General features: G+C 42.8%; 1 protein-coding gene and 1 long non-coding RNA gene across 5 annotated transcripts in view; one reads left to right on the forward strand and one right to left on the reverse strand.

Annotated features, from left to right (window-relative positions):
- Positions 1 to 6,404: 6,404 nt before the first annotated feature.
- vta1 (vesicle (multivesicular body) trafficking 1) overlaps positions 6,405 to 22,518 on the forward strand; it is a 49,137-nt gene continuing 33,023 nt past the window's right edge. The window contains exons 1-2 of one of the 4 annotated variants that reach the window (XM_019254704.2): positions 6,405 to 6,623; positions 18,413 to 18,507. In XM_019254704.2, coding sequence (XP_019110249.1) covers positions 6,533 to 6,623; positions 18,413 to 18,507 — 186 coding nt within the window. In that variant the 5' untranslated portion in view covers positions 6,405 to 6,532. Of the gene's footprint in view, positions 6,624 to 6,752; positions 6,848 to 18,412; positions 18,508 to 22,518 lie in introns of those variants that run through there. The other 3 variants (XM_010750761.3, XM_010750762.3, XM_027279415.1) reach the window with 3 other exon arrangements.
- LOC113745867 (uncharacterized) lies at positions 12,923 to 14,120 on the reverse strand. The gene is made up of 3 exons (XR_003462472.1): positions 14,012 to 14,120; positions 13,885 to 13,913; positions 12,923 to 13,499 (listed from the first exon to the last, which is right to left on the reverse strand). It is a non-coding gene; the product is annotated as an uncharacterized LOC113745867 (long non-coding RNA).

Raw genomic sequence — 22,518 nt, forward strand, 5'->3', positions numbered from 1 at the left:
CCCAAAAAAACAAACACATAAAATGACTAAGGGTGAAAATATATGACACTATTTCTGGCTCTTTGTTAGCTACTTCTGGACTCTCATCAAACAGGAAGCTCACGTAAGAGCAAAGCCTCACCTGTGGTCCATCGTGAGTCAGAGAAATTTGAGAATGTGTGACAGCTTCATAGCTGGCAAGTCTGAAATATTCTCTAGGTGTTTTTTTACCTTAACTACAGAGCGATCATCCCTAGTTGTATTTCAGATATCAGTGGGTCTGTACTGGCTGTGTCTAAGGTCGTTGTATGGACTGGTGGCCAGAGAATACAGTAAATACCTCTGACTCTGAACCGCTGGGGGATGGGATAGAAAGAGAGGGTTTCTTTTTTTCCACATGATGACTGAAAGACTGGCATCAAGCTCAGGGAGCTACTACAACCTGAGATCATGGTCCAGTTAGAGCACAAGGTAAGCCTAGTCTGTCTCAAACCTGCGTTCTTGGAGTTGTACACAGGTGTACCTCAGATCTTACACAATAAACCCTGGAAGCACTAACTGCACATAGCTTTGACATGTACTTAAGTTGTGCACTGAATCCATCATATCAGTTTGGTGGATCTTCTCTGGACTTCTTATGGAGTTCCAACAATGGACCTCAACAGCTCAATTTCAGGAGATTTCTACAGTTTTGGAAAGCTTTGATTAAAACACATACAGTCCTCTTGTAATGTAATAACAGTCACCAGTGCAAATAATTTAACTAGTCACATGTTTTTGCAGAAAAGTGCACCATAGTCTGGAAGACAAACTTCCAGGTGCTGATCAAATATGACAGAGCTGGCATCGGATTATCACTGATCCAGTAACCTCACCCAGGCGAGTGAATTGCAGGTGCGACTGCTCCTGACACTCCTATGTGTGACAGTTATCGCTTCCAGTATATGTCTGCTGTTGCTTCCAGGCCATTCTGACCTTTTAATTCCATCAACATGAACTTTGTTGTGGACTTTTCGACAGGGTTGTCTGCCTTCATCAAATATGTGTTTCAGCTTGGTGGGTTGTAAACAATTTGAGACACCAATCTCACGAGCTACAAAGACTAAAACCACCCGTGAGACATGAAGGCATCTTTAAATATATTCTGATCACTAAAGATTCCTGAAATATGTTTTAACTCTCTGAAAGATCAGTGATAGATGTTGGAATGAATAAAAATGAAAGATGAAATGAAAAAAACATTTAACAGTACTACAAGTTGCGATGTATTCTGAGTACAAGAAGAAGAAATACTGCACAGTTTTCATGCTAGAAACCAGTCTCATCATTCAAAGTGAGACTGACTACTGTTAAAAAATCACTGTGTAGTATCATTCTTAACGGACACGGACACGATCTGCATAGATATTTGAAGTTTTTATAGTTCCAAGGCCCTATTGGTCACATATATAGTGTAATAATTATTATTTCTATGGATGAAAACCAAAACAAAGTCTTCATTCGGTCCGAAATGATTTCCCGATTCTATTTATCTCACCTTTTCCGAGCTTGTAGTACTACACATTATACTGGATGTGTTTTTGCCTTTGGTGTCACTGTCACTGTATTGTGAAAATGATTACCTCTCATGTTTGTAATGTGTTTTTTTTTTTAATCAGACATCCATCCAACTTTTGTTATGAAGTTTTCAGCAATCTGTTTTTCATCTCAGGTACAAAATTCATTACCAGACAAAAGTGGATCAAACCCTCATTTCGAATCCTTTTAAACCCTTTTGATCATTTCGATGATAGATTATACAGGGGCCGCTCGAATGGACCCGTCCCGAAGTCCTGCTCCAATCACAGCCGGTCATCTTCCTCCTTTCCTGTACTTATGGATGCTATGTGCTAACGCTAAAAATACAACCAAGATGGTTGAAAGACAAAAAGCGACATATTTTCTACATAGACACTTAGAGCTTGTGTTTGCACAACTACACTGTAAAACAAACTGCCAAACCAGTAACAGTAAAATATTCCATTAAATATACAGTACAGTTTTACTGTACAATAAACAGCCTCTAATATAAAATACTACTATATTTACCTTAAAATGCTGTAAAAAATAAAGGTTGTGAAATATTTCACGGTCATGGTTTGGCAGTTTTTCATGAAATCTACAGAAATTTTAAAATATGTAATAAAGCGCCAATCATAAACATAAAATCAACAGTACAAACATCCTTTACCGTAATATTAGAAAAGATTATACTGTATTTATTACGGTAAAATTCTGGCAATCTGTTTTTTACCGTTAAAAACAACAGTTTTCTTTTAACAGTGTAGCTAACTAGCGATTAATGTTGCTGACAGTTGAAGTGGATTGGCTAACTCACTAACGTGAGCTAACGTAACATGCCGATGTGTTATCTCTGTCACATAGACGGGTTAGCACATGGCGTGTCTTCGTCCTGGAAAGACGAAAGTTGACCTGACGGAGGCTCTTTCTGAACTTAAAGGGAACAGGACTTAGGACGGGTGGACAGATCCCGACCTGTAGTACCAAAGGTTAGTCTGAGGCTTTAGGAGGGTTTGAAACAGGTACGTGACTCCTTTGACGGGTCCGTCTGCGTTCTGGTATCTGTTAGTGGAGCTTGGTTCTAAATTTTGCCTCTAGAAGTTCTGTCAGCAAGATTCCGTCTTGTTTACAATGAACCAAAGTTTATGTATGCAGAGCTGTGCTGTGACTGAATGATGCTGGCCTGTTTCCAGCTGGTTAGTGAGTACACCATCACTACACCACCCAGCCTCCGTCACCATCCACTTCATGTGGATGCATGCATGAACTGGCTGTGTGGACTAAACAGTCTGAGAGCTAACCAATAATGCAAAGTTACACCTCCATATGGTTTGTATGGGCTTATGATAAAAAATGATTGGGCTGAATCTTGATGAAGAACTTTAGATCTGTACATGAAGCTGTGACTATCTGTCTTAGAATGATTCATTCAGTAATTCGGAATTTTGACAAGTTGGAGACAATTATGAATAATGAAATATCATTATCATTGATCTGGCACAAAACTTTAAGATACACCTTCTGACTTATGAAATAGTGCCACCAGATCCCGTTCTGTTGGGTTTTCACCACTAATATCAGGGTCTTTTGTGAAAGGTCATCAACGCTAACACATCATATTTGAAATTCCCCTTTTAATTTTTACTGACGTTGTTTCAGGTTAAATTTATTTCTCAGCAGCAGTTGTCTGAAAGAAAAAGAGGCAGACTTTATGACCAACGCTTTCATGATGCATTGAAACAAAACTGTTTTTCTGTTTACTTCTGTTCAGGTGATCAGTTCTTCTCCTTCTGTTTTGTCTTGAGATGATTGATTAAAAATGTCCTACAACTGCCCCAGTTTCATTTTTAATTGAGTTGCCGACCTGATGTGGAAACATTTACTGCAGAAAAGGTTTTAAAAGGAGTTTACTGAACAAAAAGTGTCATCATTAATCCACAGAAAGTGAAATGTCATTCGTTAGACACCTTTGTGTCCTAATACACAATTTAGTGTCATGAACATCACGTCATTCTGCTAACATCAGCGAGTGAGCAGGCTGAGGTTCACCAGGTTAGCCAATCAGTCAACAGGCTGATCGAGAAGGTCTCGATTTTTTTAAGTTTAAGTTAAGCAGACATAGTTTATGTCACTTATTTACCAAAAAATATTGAACCAACTTCCTAAATGTGATTATTGTAACTGACTATCGTTGGGTTTTGAACAGCTGCCAGGACGAGATAAGAAATCTGAAGATGCTACAATTCTTTGTGACGCCCATTCTTGCTCATCAGTCAAATTAGCAGTCACATGAGATGCAGCCCTGCTCAGGCCTTGACTTAATGAACTAATTACTAAGTGCTTGTAACACTGCCTCATACATACAGCAGAGGATGAGAGTCATTGAGTAAATACTCCATGTCTGCTCAGCAGTAACAAATCCCAGCTCCATTTGAACTGACAGCGCTCATAAATCAGATTACAGTAATTTATACGGAGCTTTATACAAACGAGCTTCCAAAGAAAGGACACGAGTCAGTGCAGGTGAGAAGACGGAGGCACACTTCCAGACAACATGACGGCGTTCAGTCCACATGTTTACTTTGTACTGTATATGATTATTATGACAGTCCACTTCAGGCCTCTTGTGGACTTGATGAATTGTGAATCTCGGTGCTCAATGACACGCACACGTGTTTTCAAGTGCAAGTCTGAGGTCATGAAACAAATAAAAGAATCGTTGAGTTCATATTAATGTTGCTAACTGAAGGTTGCCTTCGATTATTACTGTGCGTTCACAGCGATGTGCTGTATGAGCAGCAGTGAACGGCTTTGTTTGGCCTGTCAGGTGCATATTCTGTGGGGAACGGATAAGATAAGATAAGACGGACTTTAGTGATCCCATCACTTCAGAAATACACTAACATTACAGAAATCCACCACATTAGCTCTGGTTCTTGAAGCGGTGTAGGTACCGGACAAACTCTATCTAGATAGATAGAGAGATTCTTCTCATGTTTCATGAACGTTTCTTGCACAACAGTCCACACGCAGTTTATTGTCACTCCAAAGCTGCTGCAGATCACCAAACACAGCAAAAACCAGATCCGTCAACTCTCCGACGGACTACAGAGTTTATCTAGTTGCTATGACTACAGCCAATCACAGCTCTCCAACACACAGCGTTTATCTAACTGTGCTCCCATTCGTTGACGTCATCAGCAGACAAAGGACCCGAAGCTGATCTGGTACCTACAGCGGTTCTGTCGCTGAATGTTGTCCTAATGGTGGAATATTATTCTAAAACATTTGAACCATCTCCTGACTGTTTGTTCTTTTCCTGGGATTTATCTTCTAACAGCTCTGGCAGTGAAGTCAGCATCAGCTCAGCTCCACTGATCCAGGCAACAAATAAAAGGATAAAATCTGGTTCTGGTGCGAGCCAGAAAGTCCAAAATGAATGACCAATGAAGTGGGTGGGCTTGAGTCCTCCCAAACCCGTGACCACAACTGAAGACTCCAGTCTTCATGTGACTTTTGTTTCCAAACCACTGAACTGGGCAGTGTGAAACTAAAAGAACCACATACAATGTTTTCCACGATGGTTTGGACCAAAGAAAACACTGGCACCGAGCAGACGGGCTCACCAAAGTCATAATATGAAAACAACGTCAGACGGTTCTGGTCTTTGCCTCTCAGGTCACAGGATCACCCAACGGATCGAACTTCTCACGGGCCATAAACTGTAACGGACGGCCTCTCTGCTCCGAGCCCACCCACTTTCTGGGAAATGTAATTTTCTTTAATTTGTAGTGCTCGCTGTGATTCGCCCTGTTCACTGTGTCTTCATTTTGTTTATTGTGAAAATGTTTTGGCTGCAAACTCAATTGAAGGGCTGATGTTTCAACCTCAAACCTGAGTGGAACTTTTTAACGGGTCTCATCCAAAGTTCCACTTCTGTCTGGCTCTGAACGTGCTCGACCTGATCGGACTTCAGTGACAGACTCAGGTGATGGTTATGGTTATGTATTTATTTCCCTGTGAGACTTTTCTGCTTTAATTTCAACAGAAACATGAAAAACATCCACTGTGTCATGACTGACATGTAGAAAACAAAGTGTTATCAGGTAGGTTGATACATATTATTGAAGCTTCATAGACTCAATGTAATTATCATAATTTAGATTAGATTAGACTTTATTTATCCCACAACAGGTTTTAGACAGTCTGCGGGGACGTCACGGAGACTACGTCCAGGTTTTAGACAGTCTGCGGGGACGTCACAGAGACTACGACATGTAGAAAACAAAGTGTTATCAGGTAGGTTGATACATATTATTGAAGCTTCATAGACTCAATGTAATTATCATAATTTAGATTAGATTAGACTTTATTTATCCCACTCCAGGTTTTAGACAGTCTGCGGGGACGTCACGGAGACTAGGTCCAGATTAAACCTGTCACAGCAGCTTTTATACACAACTTTGATCAGAAATTAAATAAGAAATATATAGAAAGTCAAAGATATGTTGTTTGTGGATGAAGAAGGTAAATCTTCTTCTTTAATGGATTATTGTCCCATCTGTGCTGTCCCTGCAGGACGTGGACAGCACCAGGCTCATCAGTCCATGACATCATGAAGGACAGCACACACAGACTGACTTCTATAAATATCTTAAATCTTTATTGTGTTGTTGTGTATTTGTGTCTATTGTTGTGTCCAGGCAGACAGACTCAGACCTTCATGCTGTATAAACGTGTTTTATAACACTGTGTTTATATTTGACGTCATTACGTCATTCATTTGAACTTTGAACTTTTCAAACCACGCGCGCCTTGTGACGCCTTGTGACGCCGCTGACGTCACCCGTCCCGCGTAGGGCGGCGCTCCTATTGGCCGTGAACGCGGAAGTGAGTGGAGCACTTTTGCTAACAACAACAGTGCAGCTCTGTCTCCGTGTTCAGCACCGGCTGGAAACCAGGACCGAACAGGACCGAACAGGACCGAACACACATGGCTCTGCCGGCCCAGCTCAAAGCCATCCAGCACCACCTGCGGACGGCGCAGGAGCACGACAAGCGGGACCCGGTGGTCGCCTATTACTGTGAGTGCGAGCTAACGGCTAATGTTAGCTTAGCGTCGCTAGCTGTGACGTCACTGAACGTGGGCTAACGTTAGCTCCGTTATTAGCCGGCTAACGTTCCCTGAACGTCACATTACGTCACATTACGTCACTCTGTGGGGGCTTCCGTCACTGTTGCGTCACTGACAGCCCTGTGAGGCGTCACCTGCTCAGGTAAAGGTGTGAAGGGTCAGCTGCTCATACAGGTCAGTACCTGACAGGTGTGAGACAGACAGGCAGACAGACAGACAGGTGTGAGACAGACAGACAGACAGACAGGCAGGTGTGAGACAGACAGACAGACAGACAGGCAGGTGTGGTCTGGTCCAGCTGGTTCCTGGCTGTCATTGTCTCAGCTCTAAAGAATGAGCTCCACCCAACACCACCAGGTCATGATGTCACACTACCAGGTCATGGGTGTTTCCATGGTGATTGTAGTTCTTTAATGTGACAGGTCATGGGTGTTTCATGGTAGTTGTAGTTCTTTAAAGTGACACAGGTCATGAGTATTTCATGGTAGTTGTAGTTCTTTAAAGTGACACAGTCATGAGTGTTTCATGGTAGTTGTAGTTCTTTAAAGTGACACAGGTGAGTGTTTCATGGTAGTTGTAGTTCTTTAAAGTGACACAGGTCAGGAAGTTTCATGGTAGTTGTAGTTCTTTAAAGTGACACAGGTCATGGGTGTTCCATGGTAGTTGTAGTTCTTTAAAGTGACACAGGTCAGGAGTGTTTCATGGTAGTTGTAGTTTCATGGTAGGAAAGGAAAGGAGCTGATACTATATCATTTCACTTTCATTTTGTCTGATCGTCGCCTCTTTTTCAAACTCGTCGCAGTTATCTGACGTTTTAAAGACACATGCTGTGATAACTCTCCATGGAGCGATGTATTCAGACCAATGTGATGCTGAAGCCTGAGAGACAGTGAGCTCGAAGAAAGACCGCTTTAATCAACGTTACAGGTTACACTAACATTCTGGCTGGTGTTTGTGGTGTTGTCTGTAGAGGTTTAAAGTCTGACCACCAGCACGACTCTCTGACATCACAGCATCAGACATCAGAGGCTCCTGAGCACGTCTCCATGTGGCTTCATGTGAATCCATCGTCACTGTTTGTTGCTGCACGATCAGTCGATCTCGTAATTATCACGGCAGGCAATTCATTAATTCTACAGTCAGATGATCTGAGAAAGGTTTCTTTGAGAACTACACCGGGATGAAAAATCAATTCAAACTTTTTGTTTTGAAAGTCAACCGAGCGTCTTCAGGAGGAACTCTGGGCTGAGATCCACAGACGACCACGACCTTCATCTAGTCTTTATAATTTTACTGTTTATTGTTTTGTCTGTCAGCTGCTTAACGGACACGCGATGTGTCATCATCTTATCTCCTCCGCTCAGCAATTTTCTGAAGAGAAAGCCTCCGTCATAAAGAAACATAAATCTCTGGTTTGTTCACTTTTATTGAACAGTGACGTTCAGTTTCAGCTCCCTCATGCTGCACATGTTGTGATATTAATAATCACAAAATAATAATAATAAAATATGATTTAATCGTGAAGACATCATTCACAGCTCTATTATCAAACTGCTGTTTGTCAGTGATTCACCCAGAACGTATACAACAGATAGATCAATACTGTTTTATTGATCAGCAGCATGAGTGACTCAGCACGGACTGATCTTTGAAAAGGCTGATTTTAAACGGAGTCCAGTGCAGGGTAGTCCGGGAATATTCAAAGTATATTGGAAACTTTCCATGGGAATTAATGGGAATAAACAGGGAATTAACCAAATTGAAGGTTGGCCCTTTAACAGTGAACTTAAATATAGTTGGGAGAAATATATTTGATCATGATCTGGACTAAAACAACTTGTTTGAAACTTTAATTTAAGAAGTTTGTTTCCTCGTGACTTGTTCTTTTTGCCGTGGTCTCTGCAGACATGTCAGGTTTTTATGTTGGGATTGTATTGAAGACTCGTGATGACCTCAGATTTGTTTGATCACAATCGGCTGCGTTCCCTCGACGGGACGACAGTGAGTTTACTTTGACGCATCAGATGCTCGTCACAGCATCACGTCTCTGGTAGCTGTGGTGTATCCACAGCCTAGTTTCCCGTGAAGTAGGGCAAACTATCTGAGATGACTTCTGATTGATAATATAGAGCGAGGCTTCAATGCAGCAGGGGTCTGCAGCTGACCTAGTTGAGCTGTGACATGGTGGAGCTGCTCGAGGCGAGATGCACATGAAGAGCCAAAGAAAAGAGCTGTCACATCAAAACTGTGCGACGGAGAGACGCGACTGTTTGTGACGGCTGACTGGAAAACTTCTTCAAGTTAGAGCGAGGCCTTCTCGTCAAGTCTCCATCGAGTTCTGCTGTTAATTGTCACCATCCACCAGTCCAACAGGTCCGTCACTGCAGGTACAGACGTTGTTCCATGTTCAGGACTCAGTCCTGATGTGGGTTGAAGCTTCCTGTCTCGGGGTCTTAAACCTCGACACATTATCACGTTAAGTTGCTGTTCTTCGTCTTTGCCGTTGTCGTCATCGTCGTTATCCTCAGCTGTTCTCGTGAAGCCCCGCAGCGAGAGCGGCTTCTACATAAATCAATGAACGCTCAGAGTGACACGCTGGTCTTATGTCACAGAGCGAACAATGAAGAAGAGACGTGGAGGGACGAATGTGACTCATCTGATGAATGAGTCAGAACCAGAATCCGGTTCACCGACAGCTTTCACATCTTTACTGATCATGGACAGATTAAATAGAAAATATCAGAAAGATTAAAAAAAAAGAATGAAGATCAAAGTGACAAAAACATATGAAACATATGATGAACTCTTCTTCTTCTGTTCCTCTGATGTACGGCTGCAACGATTAGTCCAAGTAATCGATTACAACAAGGAGGCCGATGATAGTTTAATCGTTTCACAGTTTTATCGGTCACAAATGTAAATGCGTGTTCCAGCGACGATATCGATAATAATTCATGTGTCGGATATTAAATCAGTACAAATCTGTAAAGTCTATATCACACTGATACACGTCATGTCAGTGGTAATCTGTGTGTGTGCAGTGAGTGATCGTATCGTCTTTCTTCTGATTAAAGATGAAAACGGTCCCTCAGACCCGAGCAGCACACGAGGGGTAACGTCTGTCTGATGTGGGTCCGGGTCATCTGTCAGTTATTGTGTAACATGGATTAAATGAGACAGTCCTCTTCACTCTCTTCTCCTCTGCCATTATGTCCGTAAAAGCTGCTGACCGCCGGGCCTGAAATCCTCCTCTTCTTCTTCCCGGTGGTCCGAAGTTACAGAATGACATAACAGAATGAGTCAGTGTAGCATCAGACGGACACAATCATAATAAGAGGTTCATTCATGTGTCATGACACAGAATCCAAACCTTGGTTCTGGTTCTGGGTCGTTGTTCTGATCTCTCTCGGCCTGTCTGTCACATCCTGTCAGTCACTCTCCGCCCTGAATGGTTCATCCTGACTTCACAGCTGTAATTAAAAGCATTCATCTGGAGGTCTGCGGTTCATTCTTCGAGTCTTTGACGTCCCTGGAAAGTTTCATTCAGCCCTGCTGTGGAAAAAAACAGCCAATCAGAGCCTCAGCATGGCTCATTACTGACGCCTGATTGGCTGCAGATGACTGAGGGTGAGGATGACAGAGTGAAGGAGTGAAGGCAGAGGGCCAGCTGGGAAGATGAGAGCATTCATCACATGCTGCTTTGCTGTGTTTCCTTATCGATAAAACACTCTGGAGCTGAAGCAAACATAAAATCAGATTTACAGTTGGAGGACGGAGCTGGAGGTTTCCATACTGACTCTGTAAGTTGTGTTTTAAATGTTGTGACAGCGAGTTTCTCCTCAAATCATCCGAGGTTAAAAGGTTTACTCTGCAGTAAACAAGGACGGACTCTTGGCAGCACTTTAACCATTTAACGTGACCACACAGCCTCCAAACTGATGGTTGGACACTGTCCAGTTTCTTTGGTCCGATAGATTTAGTTTCCAGCCTCAGCTCTGTGGTCATGGTGCGGCTGATTGTGTGGCTGCGGTCCAATCGTCCTTGACCTCGATGGAAAACATCACGGAAAGACGATTTTATTTGACTTTACTCTGAGTTCAGCTGATAATTAAAACATTTAACCACCAGGAAAGAACAACAAAAGAAAAATATAATAAGTGCTGCCGACTGTAGCTGCTGTTAGTCTCCATGACGTCCCCGCAGACTGTCTAAAACCTGGACGTAGTCTCCGTGACGTCCCCGCAGACTGTCTAAGACCTGGATGTAGTCTCTGTGACGTCCCCACAGACTGTCTATTTGACTTTACTCTGAGTTCAGCTGATAGTTAAAACATTTAACCACCAGGAAAGAACAACAAAAGAAAAATATAATAAGTGCTGCCGACTGTAGCTGCTGTTAGCTAACGAATGAGGGAAGAGGACGCTGACGGAGGATACACTTCACTGTGTTTTGTCCTCTGGGTGCGTGAAGTGTTTCTCCTTCAGTGGATTAACGAGAATCGGGGATCAGTTTGTTTGTTTGGCTCTCAGCTGATTACAGGTTTAACTCCAAGAACTTCAAAACAAGAACAAGCTTCTCTCCTGGATGTTCTGCCTCAGGTCTGACTGACAGGTGAAGAGGAAGGTGAAGAGGGTCTGACGGGGTTGATTCAAGTTTTTTTTTGTTTTTTCTTCTCTTCTAAAAATCCTCAGAAGTGTTTCAGAGCACGAGTGCAGGGCGCAGGCTGGATGTGTCTGTTTGGCATGCAGCTGAAGTGGACCAGTGATCCAGCCAGACCACTGGAGGTCAGCAGCACCATGTGTCTGGGCCTCAGAGCCCAGCTGTGGCTCTGTGTGTGTGTGAGCCCATATGTTATCATGAGGGCAGGAAGCCGAGTCAGACTGTGTGTTTGAGAGACAACATGAAGAGAGCGGCTGAGAGTCAACGTGCTCCACAGAGAAATGAAGAAACCGACTTTAAAACATGAACGTTATGTAACTCTGGGCTCCGGGACAACAAATGTGAATTTATTTTGGGTCATACTTGTTTTGAGTAAGACGCTGTCGAGTATTTCTCCAGTTTGAGTCACATTTTCTAAGAACTTCTCTGAGCTACGAACCATCCATCCATCTCCTGTTTCTCTGCGTCGTGTTCGTCCCTCTGACTCGGCTCTACATCAGCAGGTCTCGCTGCTAATGCAGGCCCATATTTTAGCTCACCTCCACCCCCGAACAGGCCGATCAATAGCGGGTTGAGTCAAAGCCGTGATTTGTTTAGCTGTAATGACGCGGTGTAATTCAGTTTGGCTGCGAGTCAGCGGCTGTTTCACACAGATTGGATCAGTGACATTATAAATGAGCTGCACACAGGTACTGTAGATCTTTGTCTCTGGGACACACACACAGGCCTGTTTACTTTAATCTGAAGTGTTTGTATAAACCTGCACGATGGCAGCTCATGAAAGCTTCAAGTGTCTCCTGATTTGTTCAGGGCCTCTCCAGCTTTAATGGATCCATTTAACTGCAGCTGTTTGTCTTTTTGAAAGTCCATCGTTCAAAATGAGTCTCAGAATATTATGTTCTCATTACCAGTGATGATAAATAACAATACTCACCTCTCCTTCCTCTTTTGTTTGGATCATGAGCTGTAACACGCAACACGTAACACGCAATCTATTTAAATTTATTTGAGGTCTGCGTTGGAAAATCGTTTTTGTAATGGAGGGCTTCAGATTTGTCCTTGTGAAGATGTTTCTGTAAAGAGGACAAAGAGGATGGTGTCCCCCCCACAGACTCTAAAACCTGGACGTAGTCTCTGTGACGTCCCCGCAGACTGTCTAAAACCTGGATGTAGTCTCTGTGACGTCCCCGTATGTGTTTGGACGTGGTCTGTCTGCAGCCTTGTTCCTCTGCTGTCAAAGCCGTCTGTGTTGCACTTCATTGAGTGTGAACGTTGCGCTGCAAAGCACAAAGGATTCCTTTGTCCCTTGCTGACCAGCTTACAGGCTGTTTGTGTCTCTGCACCGGCTGCTCAGTTCCACATGTGTGTAGTAATATGTGTAGTGGACGTCATGCAGACAGACAGACAGACAGACAGTTAGTTAGTTTTCAGTAAAGGGGGATATGACTGCATCTCCAACCAATACCGTGCCTGACTAGGCATAACCCTGAGAGAGAGAGAGAGGAGGGAGGGGGGTCCCCCGGCAGTCTGGTCCTATGGCATCATTAACCAATCAACAGCAAAGAAAATCCACCAAACACAGCGTAGAACTGACTGTTAAACACTTCTTTATTTGCAGATTATATAATTATCATGTCAAATAAAGACAAAACTAACTGAGTGAATCCATTAAGACTCAAAGCTCATTCAAGCCAGACACACACTGGACTCTGAAACATGTTAACAACAGCAACAAAGCTAAAAGCTGATGAGTTCATCTCATGTAAATGAACCTCCTGTATTATATATTTACAGCAGTTTGGTCAGGAGCTAAGCTCTCACGCAGTTCGCGAAGTTCAGATGAGTTCATCTTGAATGAAGACGTGCGCTCAGCTGTAGCTTCAAAGCTGCTCAGCTCATCTTAAAGTCAGGACTAAATGATTTGGTCAGAAGCAAATTTAAGGAAGTTAAACGAGTTAAAAGCTGTTTCCAGTTCAGACAGTTCAAATCCAGCTGCTGTGTTCTGAACAAAAGACAAAAACTATGCATGCTCTCAAACTCTCCAGCTGAGCTGGTGTACCAGTTGTTGATGGGTGGAGTCTGATGGAGGCAGAGGTGTTGCTCAAACTCAAACAGAAGATGTGACGTTCTCGTAGTTCACTGCACCATCATCTTCATCATCAGCCGCCTGTGAAAGACATCAGGACACGATCAAAGCCGCACTCTGAAACACTCCAACGGACAACTGTCCAATCCCAGTCCCACTTCTCTGATCTGCAGGGCGGCTGTAGCTCCGCTGAAGTGTCCTCGAGCAAGATGTTGAACCCCGGTGTGTGAATGTGATTGTGCCTGAACGTATGGCTGAATGTGACGGGTGTTGTAAAAGTGCACTGAGTGCTCGCTCCATCATGATTCAGTGAACATCTGTAAAATAACGACGATTCTCTGCAAACTGCAAACTGAAATCTGAGTGAATGTAGAGTTTTGACATTTATTTGAATGATGATATTTGACTTTCATTTTACAGTGATTTGACCGTTTCTTTGTTTTGTTTCTTTACTATAAAAACTCACCATGTTTTCATCCATCTGTGTTTTTCTCCCTGAAAAGACAAGAGAAAGATTCAACTTTAGTTTCCACAGTGAAAATCCAGATTCATCAAATTTCTTGTTTCTGAGTTTCATCAGTGAAAGTTCTCACCTTTAGTTCTTGTCCACATGCTGACTGCCACCACGATTATTATGAGAGCTGCTAAACCCACAGACACGATGATGAACCTCAACAAACCTGGAAAGAGAAAGAGAACGACAACATCAAAATATTCAGCAGTTTGAAAGAGGAGAGTCAAAGAGAAGTGACAGATGTTACACATATGTTACTTTAAACAGCTCGACTTATTCTCACCTTGTTCTTACTGAGGGCTGAAGTCTGAAGGGAAACAGCTGCACTTTTTCACCATGAGTCACTTCACACGTCAGTAAGTCAGAGTTGTGTGCGAATGAAATGAGAAGTCGTAAAGGTCACCAGGCAGGCAGACAGACTGTAATGTCTGCAGATCTTTGTGATCTTCATCCACATCTTTACCCTCAAACAGCCACTTCACTGTGTGTTCACACCATAGTTCATCATATGTCGACACAGAGCAGGACCACACCACCTGATCATTGATCTTGTGTTCAGTCACTGGTGAAGATGGAGATAATGTGAGAGAAAGACAACAAGAGTCAAATTCACTTCATCATTATGATCATAATTATTGTGATGTTTCACAGTTTGAGCTGAAAATAGTATGATGGAAATACTCACTGGTAAACAACAGAACAGATGAACACAGAGATACTTATTCGTCCTGGTTTGTATTGTTCACAGTCGTATGTCCAGCATCTTCATCTGTGAGCTTCTTTATGACCAGAGAAAGTTCTGTGTAACACTCAGTCTGTCTGATTTAGAGTTCTCACAATTCTGTCCAAGTCTATCCGCCTACTGCTGCTCTCTGACTTGAATTACTGAATTCCCATGTTGTTCTGTCACAGTTTTGCTGGCGTCTATCACATCTTCACAGGCAAAGTGACTTCCTGTCCAGCTCTGACAGTGAGAGGGGGATAAGAGAAGTCCTTCAGCTTCTGTGGAAGACGAGCAGAGAAAATGAGAAAATGTCTGTTATGTTCATAGTTGTGTGACGAGTTCACTGAACTCACCACGTTGAAACAATCGAGTTTTGTCGTCTCAGTTACCACATTGAGCTCATCAAATATTTGATCAAGTGAATTAAGAGTAACAAAGTATTGTCATGAATATCTGTGATATGTGTTTCTTACCTGTACTGAAGAGCAGCGCGATAACAAACAGAGAAACTTGAATCCATCTGAAGTCAGCCATGTGGCTCGCCTCTCTTCTTCTTCTTCTGACTCTTTAGTGTTCTAAGTCGAGCTTTAGTACAGAGATGCTGCGTCTGCTTCCTGTGTTAGGGTGTGTCACTTCCCCCTTTTTTATTTTGTTTCATGTTCACACTTTAGTAAGAGGGGAGGTTGTCCGTGTGATTGTTGTTAGTCAGTAAATGTTTGCATGAGCGCAGCTTGTTTTCTTCAGTAGTTTGTTAGAAACAGACAGGATTCATGCTGATGTTTGACAGCACACATGAACAGACAGGTGAAGAGTCAAACTCCTCGTCCACCACTCTTTGACTCTTGGTGTCCATGGTGCAACATGTTGATGCTGCAGCCTCTGCCATCTTTGCGGTCTTTCTTCAGAGACCTGAACAGGAAGTGTTTTTTTAAATGTGGTTAACAAGAGCAGCAGAGCTCTGAGCGGTTAACACCGTCCAATGATGAGCAGACACACGTCAAACACATCCAAAGATGGGCAAAGATGTGGAGCGTGGGTGGAGTGAAGGAAGCCTGGTTACTCAGACCACACATGAATCAAACCGCTATGACCGAGTGTGTGTTTAATGTTTGTTATTCAACATGAATCCACACCCATATATTTAATATGATGAGCACATACTGTCAACGCTGTGATTTACAGAGTTTAGTTGGACAGTGAAGTAAAAACTGTGTAGCTGCTGTTAGCTCATTTTAGCTCAGGTCTGTTAGCTGCTATAGCTCAGTCGTTAGTCAGCTGTTAGTTATGAGCTCAGTCTTTAGCTGCTGTTAGTTCATGTTAGCTCAGTCTGTTAGCTGCTTTGCTTAGTATGTTCTGTTAGTTCTGTTAGTCAGTTTGTTAGCTGCTATTAGCTTGTTAGCTCAGTCTGTTACTGCTGTAGCTCAGTTAGCTCCTGCTAGCTGCTGTTAGCTATGTTTGTTCATTAGCTCAGTCTGTTAAATGCTATTAGCTTGTAGCTCAGTCTGCTAGCTGCTGTTAGTCATGTTAGCTCAGTTTGTTAAATGCTATTAGCTCATGTTAGTTCAGTTTGTTAGCTGTGTTAGTCATGTTAGTCAGTCTGCTAGCTGTGTATGATCATGTAGCTCAGTCGTTAGCTGCTGTAGCTCATGTTGCTCCGTCGTTAGCTCATTTTGTTAGCTATGCTGTTAGCTGTGTTAGCCTGTCGTTGCTGCTGTTAGCTCTTAGCTCCGGTCTGTTAGCTGCTGTTAGCTCATGTTAGCTCAGTCTGTTTGTTAGCTGCTGTTTAGCTCATGTTAGCTCAGCTGTTTAAATGCTATTAGCTCATGTTAGCTCAGTCTGCAACTGCTGTTAGCTCATGTAGCTCGTTCGTTAAATGCTATTAGTCATGTTAGCTCAGTTTCGTTAGCTGGTTAGCTCATGTTAGCTAGCTGCTAGCTTGCGTTAGCTATGTTAGTCAGTCTGTTGCTCCGTTAGCTCAGTCTGATAGTGCTGTTAGCTCATGTTAGCTCAGTCATGCTTTAGCTCATGTTTAGCTCAGTCTGTTAGCTCAGTCTGACTAGTAGCTGCTGTTAGCTCATGTTAGCTCAGTCTGTTAGCGAGCTGTTAGCTCATGTTAGCTCAGTCTGTAGCTGTTAGCTTATGTTAGCTCAGTCGTAGCTGCTGTTAGCTTATGTTAGCTAGTCTGTTAGCTGCGTTAGCTTATGTTTAGTCAGTCTGTTAGCTGCTGTTAGGCTGATGTGTTAGCCTCATGTCTGTTAGCTGCTGTTAGCATGTTACGTCAGTCTGTTAGCTGCTGTTGCTAGTTAGCTCAGCTCTGTTAGCTGACTGTTAGCTCATGTTTAGCTCAGTCTGTTAGCTGCTGTTAGCTTCGTGCTCCGTCTGGTTAGGCTTAGTCGTGGTTAGTCCAGTCTGTTAGAGCTGTTAGCTCATGTTAGCTCAGTCTGTTAGCTGCTGTTCGTCAGTCTTTGTTGCTGTGTTTAGCTACAGTCTTAGCTGTTTGCTGTTAGCTAAGTTAGCTTCAGTCTGTTAGCTATGTCTGCTCAGTCTGTTAGCTCAGTCTGCTGTAGCTTGCTTGTTAATCATGTTAGCTCAGTCTGTTAGTGCTGTTTAGGTCACTGTTAGCTGCTGTTAGCTCATGTTAGCTTGCTGTTAGCTATCTTGCTCGAGTCTGTCGCTGCTGTTAGCTTATGTTAGCTCAGTCTGTTAGCTGCTGTTAGCTCATGTTAGCTCAGTCTGTTAGCTGCTGTTAGCTTATGTTAGCTCAGTCTGTTAGCTGCTGTTAGCTGCTGTTAGCTCAGTCTGTTAGCTGCTGTTAGCTCAGTCTGTTAGCTGCTGTTAGCTCAGTCTGTTAGCTGCTGCTGTTTGGAATTCCCAAAATTCCCCATCATAACGTTCCGTGCAGCACTAGTTAGAGGCTGCGCTCGAACTTGGCCCGGTCCGGCTGCTGAGCCCGGTTCTGTTGTCTGCCAATGGCAGATTCAGTTAGCAGCAGTTAATTAGCTACTTCAGCAATTGTGTGATTGATTACCCGAGTAGTGGATTATTGGTTTGAACCATGAAAATATCCGTTAGTCGCAGCTCTAAAACAGAGCAGAGGAAACATGGTGTGTTTCCAGAAAGGTCCTGACTCCCGAGGCTGTAAAACACAAACACAAGAACATTTCTTTAAAGGATCCTCGTGGAACTGTTGGACTGCATGCTGGAAAGAATGAAACAAGTTCTGTCCTTATGTCAAAGTGAATGTACAGTTTTGGAAAGGGTTCCATCTGTTTGATAAATTTAAATTATGAGTTCATCATTTGTAATTTGTTAGTTTATCTGCCAAGCTGTAGTCCAACCATCAAACCAGTCAGTCGGTCAGACGGTAAGACTAACAGACTGACAGACAGTCAGATGTCCCAGCAGACCTTCTGCTGGAAAGTTTAAGGCTGTACATCATGTGAAGAGAAGAGTCTGACTGCAGAACTAATTGACAGATGAGGGATTGTGGGAGTTGGAGTTCTGACAGAGTCTTCAGGCCTGCGGTGGCTCAGGTGGAAATCTTTCCGGCTTTTTTCCTGCTGGTCCGGTGTGGCTTTGTGTTTGATCTGTTGCAGAGGAGGAGGAAGCGTCCGCAGTCTGGCCTGGGGGGGTGGTGGAGGGTCTGCCTCGACTCTTTGCTGTGAAAAATTCATCAGGACTTTGTGCTTTACTGAGCACTGAAACAATGTTTAATTCTGTTCACCTTTCAACCCCCATCTCTTTCCTGTCCTGCAGGTCGGCTCTATGCCATGCAGACCGGCATGAAGCTGGACAGCAAAACACCAGAGTGCCGAAAGTTCCTGGTCAAACTCATGGACCAGCTGGAGACGGTAAGTTCGACCTTCCTCTGTGCTGTTTGTTGCTGGGTGGGGTCCCGCGGTAAAAATATTTCCATCAATCAGTCCTGCTCATTGATCTGAACAGTATGCAGTGTTGAGGTAAGTTCAGTGAGTAACCCCGCCATATATGCTGGTGTAAGAACAGGTGGCTCATTGGTGTCGGGTTTTGTTACCTGACCCTGCTGCTGGACGGTCAGTTCACCATCTGGTTGTTCATCAGCTACTGGATGGATCAGCACCAAACTTTGTACCAACATTCAGGACCCGGTATGGATTCAGACCTTCAGCTCAGATGAATGAATGATCTGACATTTACCTATGTAGGTAGGTAGGTTGGTTGGTTGGTAGCTAGGTTGGTTGATTGGTTGGTTGGTAGGTAGGTAGGTAGGTAGGTAGGTAGGTAGCTTGGTTGGTTGGTTGGTTGGTTGGTAGGTAGGTAGGTAGGTAGGTAGGTAGGTAGGTAGGTAGGTAGGTAGATAGGTAGGTAGCTAGGTTGGTAGGTAGGTAGGTAGGTAGGTAGGTAGGTAGGTAGGTAGGTAGGTAGGTAGGTAGGTTGGTTGGTTGGTTGGTTGGTTGGTTGGTAGGTAGCTAGGTTGGTTGGTTGGTAGGTAGGTAGGTAGGTAGGTAGGTTGGTTGGTTGGTTGGTTGATTGGTTGGTAGGTAGCTAGGTTGGTTGGTTGGTAGGTAGGTAGGTAGGTAGGTAGGTAGGTAGGTAGGTTGGTTGGTTGGTTGGTTGGCATCGGACTGGTAGCTGCTGTGTGATTTTTCCCACCCTCCACCTTGTTTAAACTGATTTTTTTAACCAGGTAGGTAAGTAGGTAGGTTGGTTGGTTGGTTGGTTGGTAGGTAGGTAGGTAGGTAGGTAGGTAGGTAGGTAGGTAGGTCGGTCGGTAGCTAGGTCGGTAGGTAGGTAGGTAGGTAGGTAGGTAGGTAGGTAGGTAGGTAGGTTGGTTGGTTGGTTGGTTGGTTGGTAGGTAGGTCGGTCGGTCGGTCGGTCGGTCGGTCGGTAGGTAGGTCGGTAGGTCGGTAGGGGCAAAACTGTGTTGTGGCTGAGCGTAGAGCTGCATGGTTGAGCTCACAGCCTCATGACTGTTATCAGGATACATCAGTAAATTGAAGGTTTGGAAAATGCAGCTGGACGTCTGTCAGCTGGAACACTCCGGTCTGTAATGTCACCTTTACCGCTGAAGCACACGGATGAATGGAGCTTTTCTTAGCGAGCACACTGCACAGCTCTAATGCTGCTCCTAATGTAACAAACACACAGGAAGGGTTGAGATGTGCCCGATGTTTGTTGGGTTCCTCGAGGTTTGAGGTTTCCGTCCTTAGACATGAAGGAGTGCAGTACGCCACCTACAGGTTAGATGACAGCAGAACTGGAAGGTTATTTTCACTGGGACTCCAAATGGTTTAACAGCCAAACTGGTAAACTCAAAGTTACTTATTGTCTTTTTGTAGTAATCTATGAGTCAGACTCAGTTCTGTTGTCTGAGTAGTTTTAAGGTGTAACTGAAGAAGATTGAAGAGGATGTTGTTTTATTCAATCAGACGAGATGTGTCAGGATCTGCAGCCCAGAAGATGATTGATAGATCGATCGATCACATTTTCTTCATAATAATAAATCAGAGCAGCACATGAAAGACACTCGGAGCTAGCTCAGATCCTGGACTTTTAATCCAAGCTCAATGCTAAAATAAAATATATTTTCATATGAAATATTCCTTCCCATCCCTGGAATGTCATCTTACTGGATGTTCACAAAGGTTCGGATTGGCTCTCACACACAGGAAAGAAAGTGGGCTTTCTGTTCTGGTGTCATAAAAATCTGATTTGACACTTTCATCCATCTAGTTGTTTTATTAGTTTAAGAGTCCTGGGAGCTGAAATATTCCTCTCTGAAATCTCAAAGTTACCTTTTGGCTTTTTCTTTTTTTTTTTTTGTCATGAAGCCTCCAACTGGATGTTAAACATGTTTGACAAATAGACGACTTTCAGTGCTCGTTTATTTTCACATAAAAGTTTCTTCTTTTAAAGTTTGAAAACTTTTATTCATTAATTTTTTTCATTACAGTGTACAGCTCTGAAAACCACGCTTAAGATTTGAAATGATCTTTATTATCAGTTATCTAACAAACAGTTTATGTTACTTGTCAGGCATTTTACATATTGTCAATCACACTGCATGCAGTTTAATAGAGCCTGATACTGGATTTGTGTTTTTGCAAGGAAACCTCAAACACAAGTGAACTTTACTATACTATAAATCGAAGATCCAAATGACCTTAAGTGTCTTTTTTGCATTATGTCCTGTAACAAAATAACTTTTAATATCGGTGTTGACCTACCGATAAATAAGTCATACTTTCACTACACAGTTAAACACCATCATATTCATGGCAAAAACCTTTTTGAATGTTTTTTTATACAGCATTCATGTTAATTTCTTTTGATGGTTAAAACATGCATTAGCACAGTAAAATGTTGGATAAAACACCAACCTTAATCTACAGTGTTATTATCCTTTTACCGTAATATTAGAAGAAAGTTCTGCTGTATTTATTACGGAAAGATTCGCAGTATTTTACCATTTAAAAATAACTTGTTTTTTTTACAGTGTATGATAAAACATACGCTCTCCATTGAGTACATATTTGGTGAATGTTGGAGTCACTGAACTGAGAGCGTTCATTTGACACAGATTTACGTAAAGGAGGCTGCTTGTCAACAGGGGCCAAGCTAATTAGATTTTATAGAGTTGTCATGACGAGGAGGGGGAGGTGGGAGGAGGCGATCAGGCCCGGAGTGTCCCAATGGGGGTCAAACAAATGAGCCTTTTACCACGAGAATCAGCACGGATGGAAAACATCTCGACTCAAAGTCAGTTTGATCCTGTAGATGAAAAACAGCAAACAGATATCTTCAGTTTCTTCTTACAGAGTAAACTCTGTTAAAATGTGAAGCGCTGAGACAGGAAACAGACCAAATGTCAAACAAAGGCTTGAACAAGAGCAGGTGGGGAGTTTTTTATGAAAGAGTGGAAGAGACGGGAAGTCCCGCAGCGATGCCGGCCTCACTTTATTGATCGCTCAGAGCCAATTAAAGGCAGCAGTGGACAAGGATGAAAACATGCAAACACGCACACACAGAGCTGTCCCCTGTGAGCAGGTTTTTACTGAGGCCTCCAGGGATCTTCATTACGGTCACACAACCAGGACGCCTCTCAACAGGACTCACATCCGCCGCTTTGATGTGTGTGTGTTCTTGTTAGCCACTCGTCCTCTTGGAGTCTTGTCTTTCTGTTTGTGCACTTTTACAGGTCACTCTTGTTGTTTATTTCTTCATGTATCTGCTGCCCTTCAAAGGTCTGCGATGGTTTTTAATTGACTGATGAAATATGAAACAACGAAACAAAAATTGTTCAATTAAAAAACAGAATTTGTGTTTGTTTCAGCCTGCTAATGGTTACACCCTTACAGGCTTCTGTAAGTAATACATTTAAAAAGTATTTCTTGACTTTTAGGCATTACTCCCACAGTAGGATCTCGAGGTATATCCTGTTGGAAAATCTCTTTAAGAGCATCAAATATCTCTCCCCACCGTGTCTTTAGTTTAGGACATAACCAGAATATACGAGTGTGATTCCTCCAACATGAGCTAAAATGAGACTGGCCCATTCTAGATAATATTTCTGGTATTTCTTTTCAGTCAAGGTTTTGCAGAGAATCACTGTTATTTTGTAGATTTCCCCTGAATTATTATGATCAAGCACTTAATAGTGAGTTAGTTTCTGTAAATTAGGTTACAGGGTTTGAATGGAGAGGTACATATTCATATAAAACTGTTCCGATCTCCTGATGGTACATTCCTATTAAATATCAGCCGACAATTGATCTGGACATGCCTAATTTCCATTTCTTTAGGTAGTAGCAGTCTAATATAACAGCCCTGACCTCCTTCTGGATGTTTGAATGAATCTCATCTTCCTGTTTCTGCAAACTAAT

The sequence above is a fragment of the Larimichthys crocea genome, chromosome VI, assembly GCF_000972845.2.
Source record: "Larimichthys crocea isolate SSNF chromosome VI, L_crocea_2.0, whole genome shotgun sequence".
Classification (NCBI taxonomy): Eukaryota; Metazoa; Chordata; class Actinopteri; family Sciaenidae; genus Larimichthys; species Larimichthys crocea.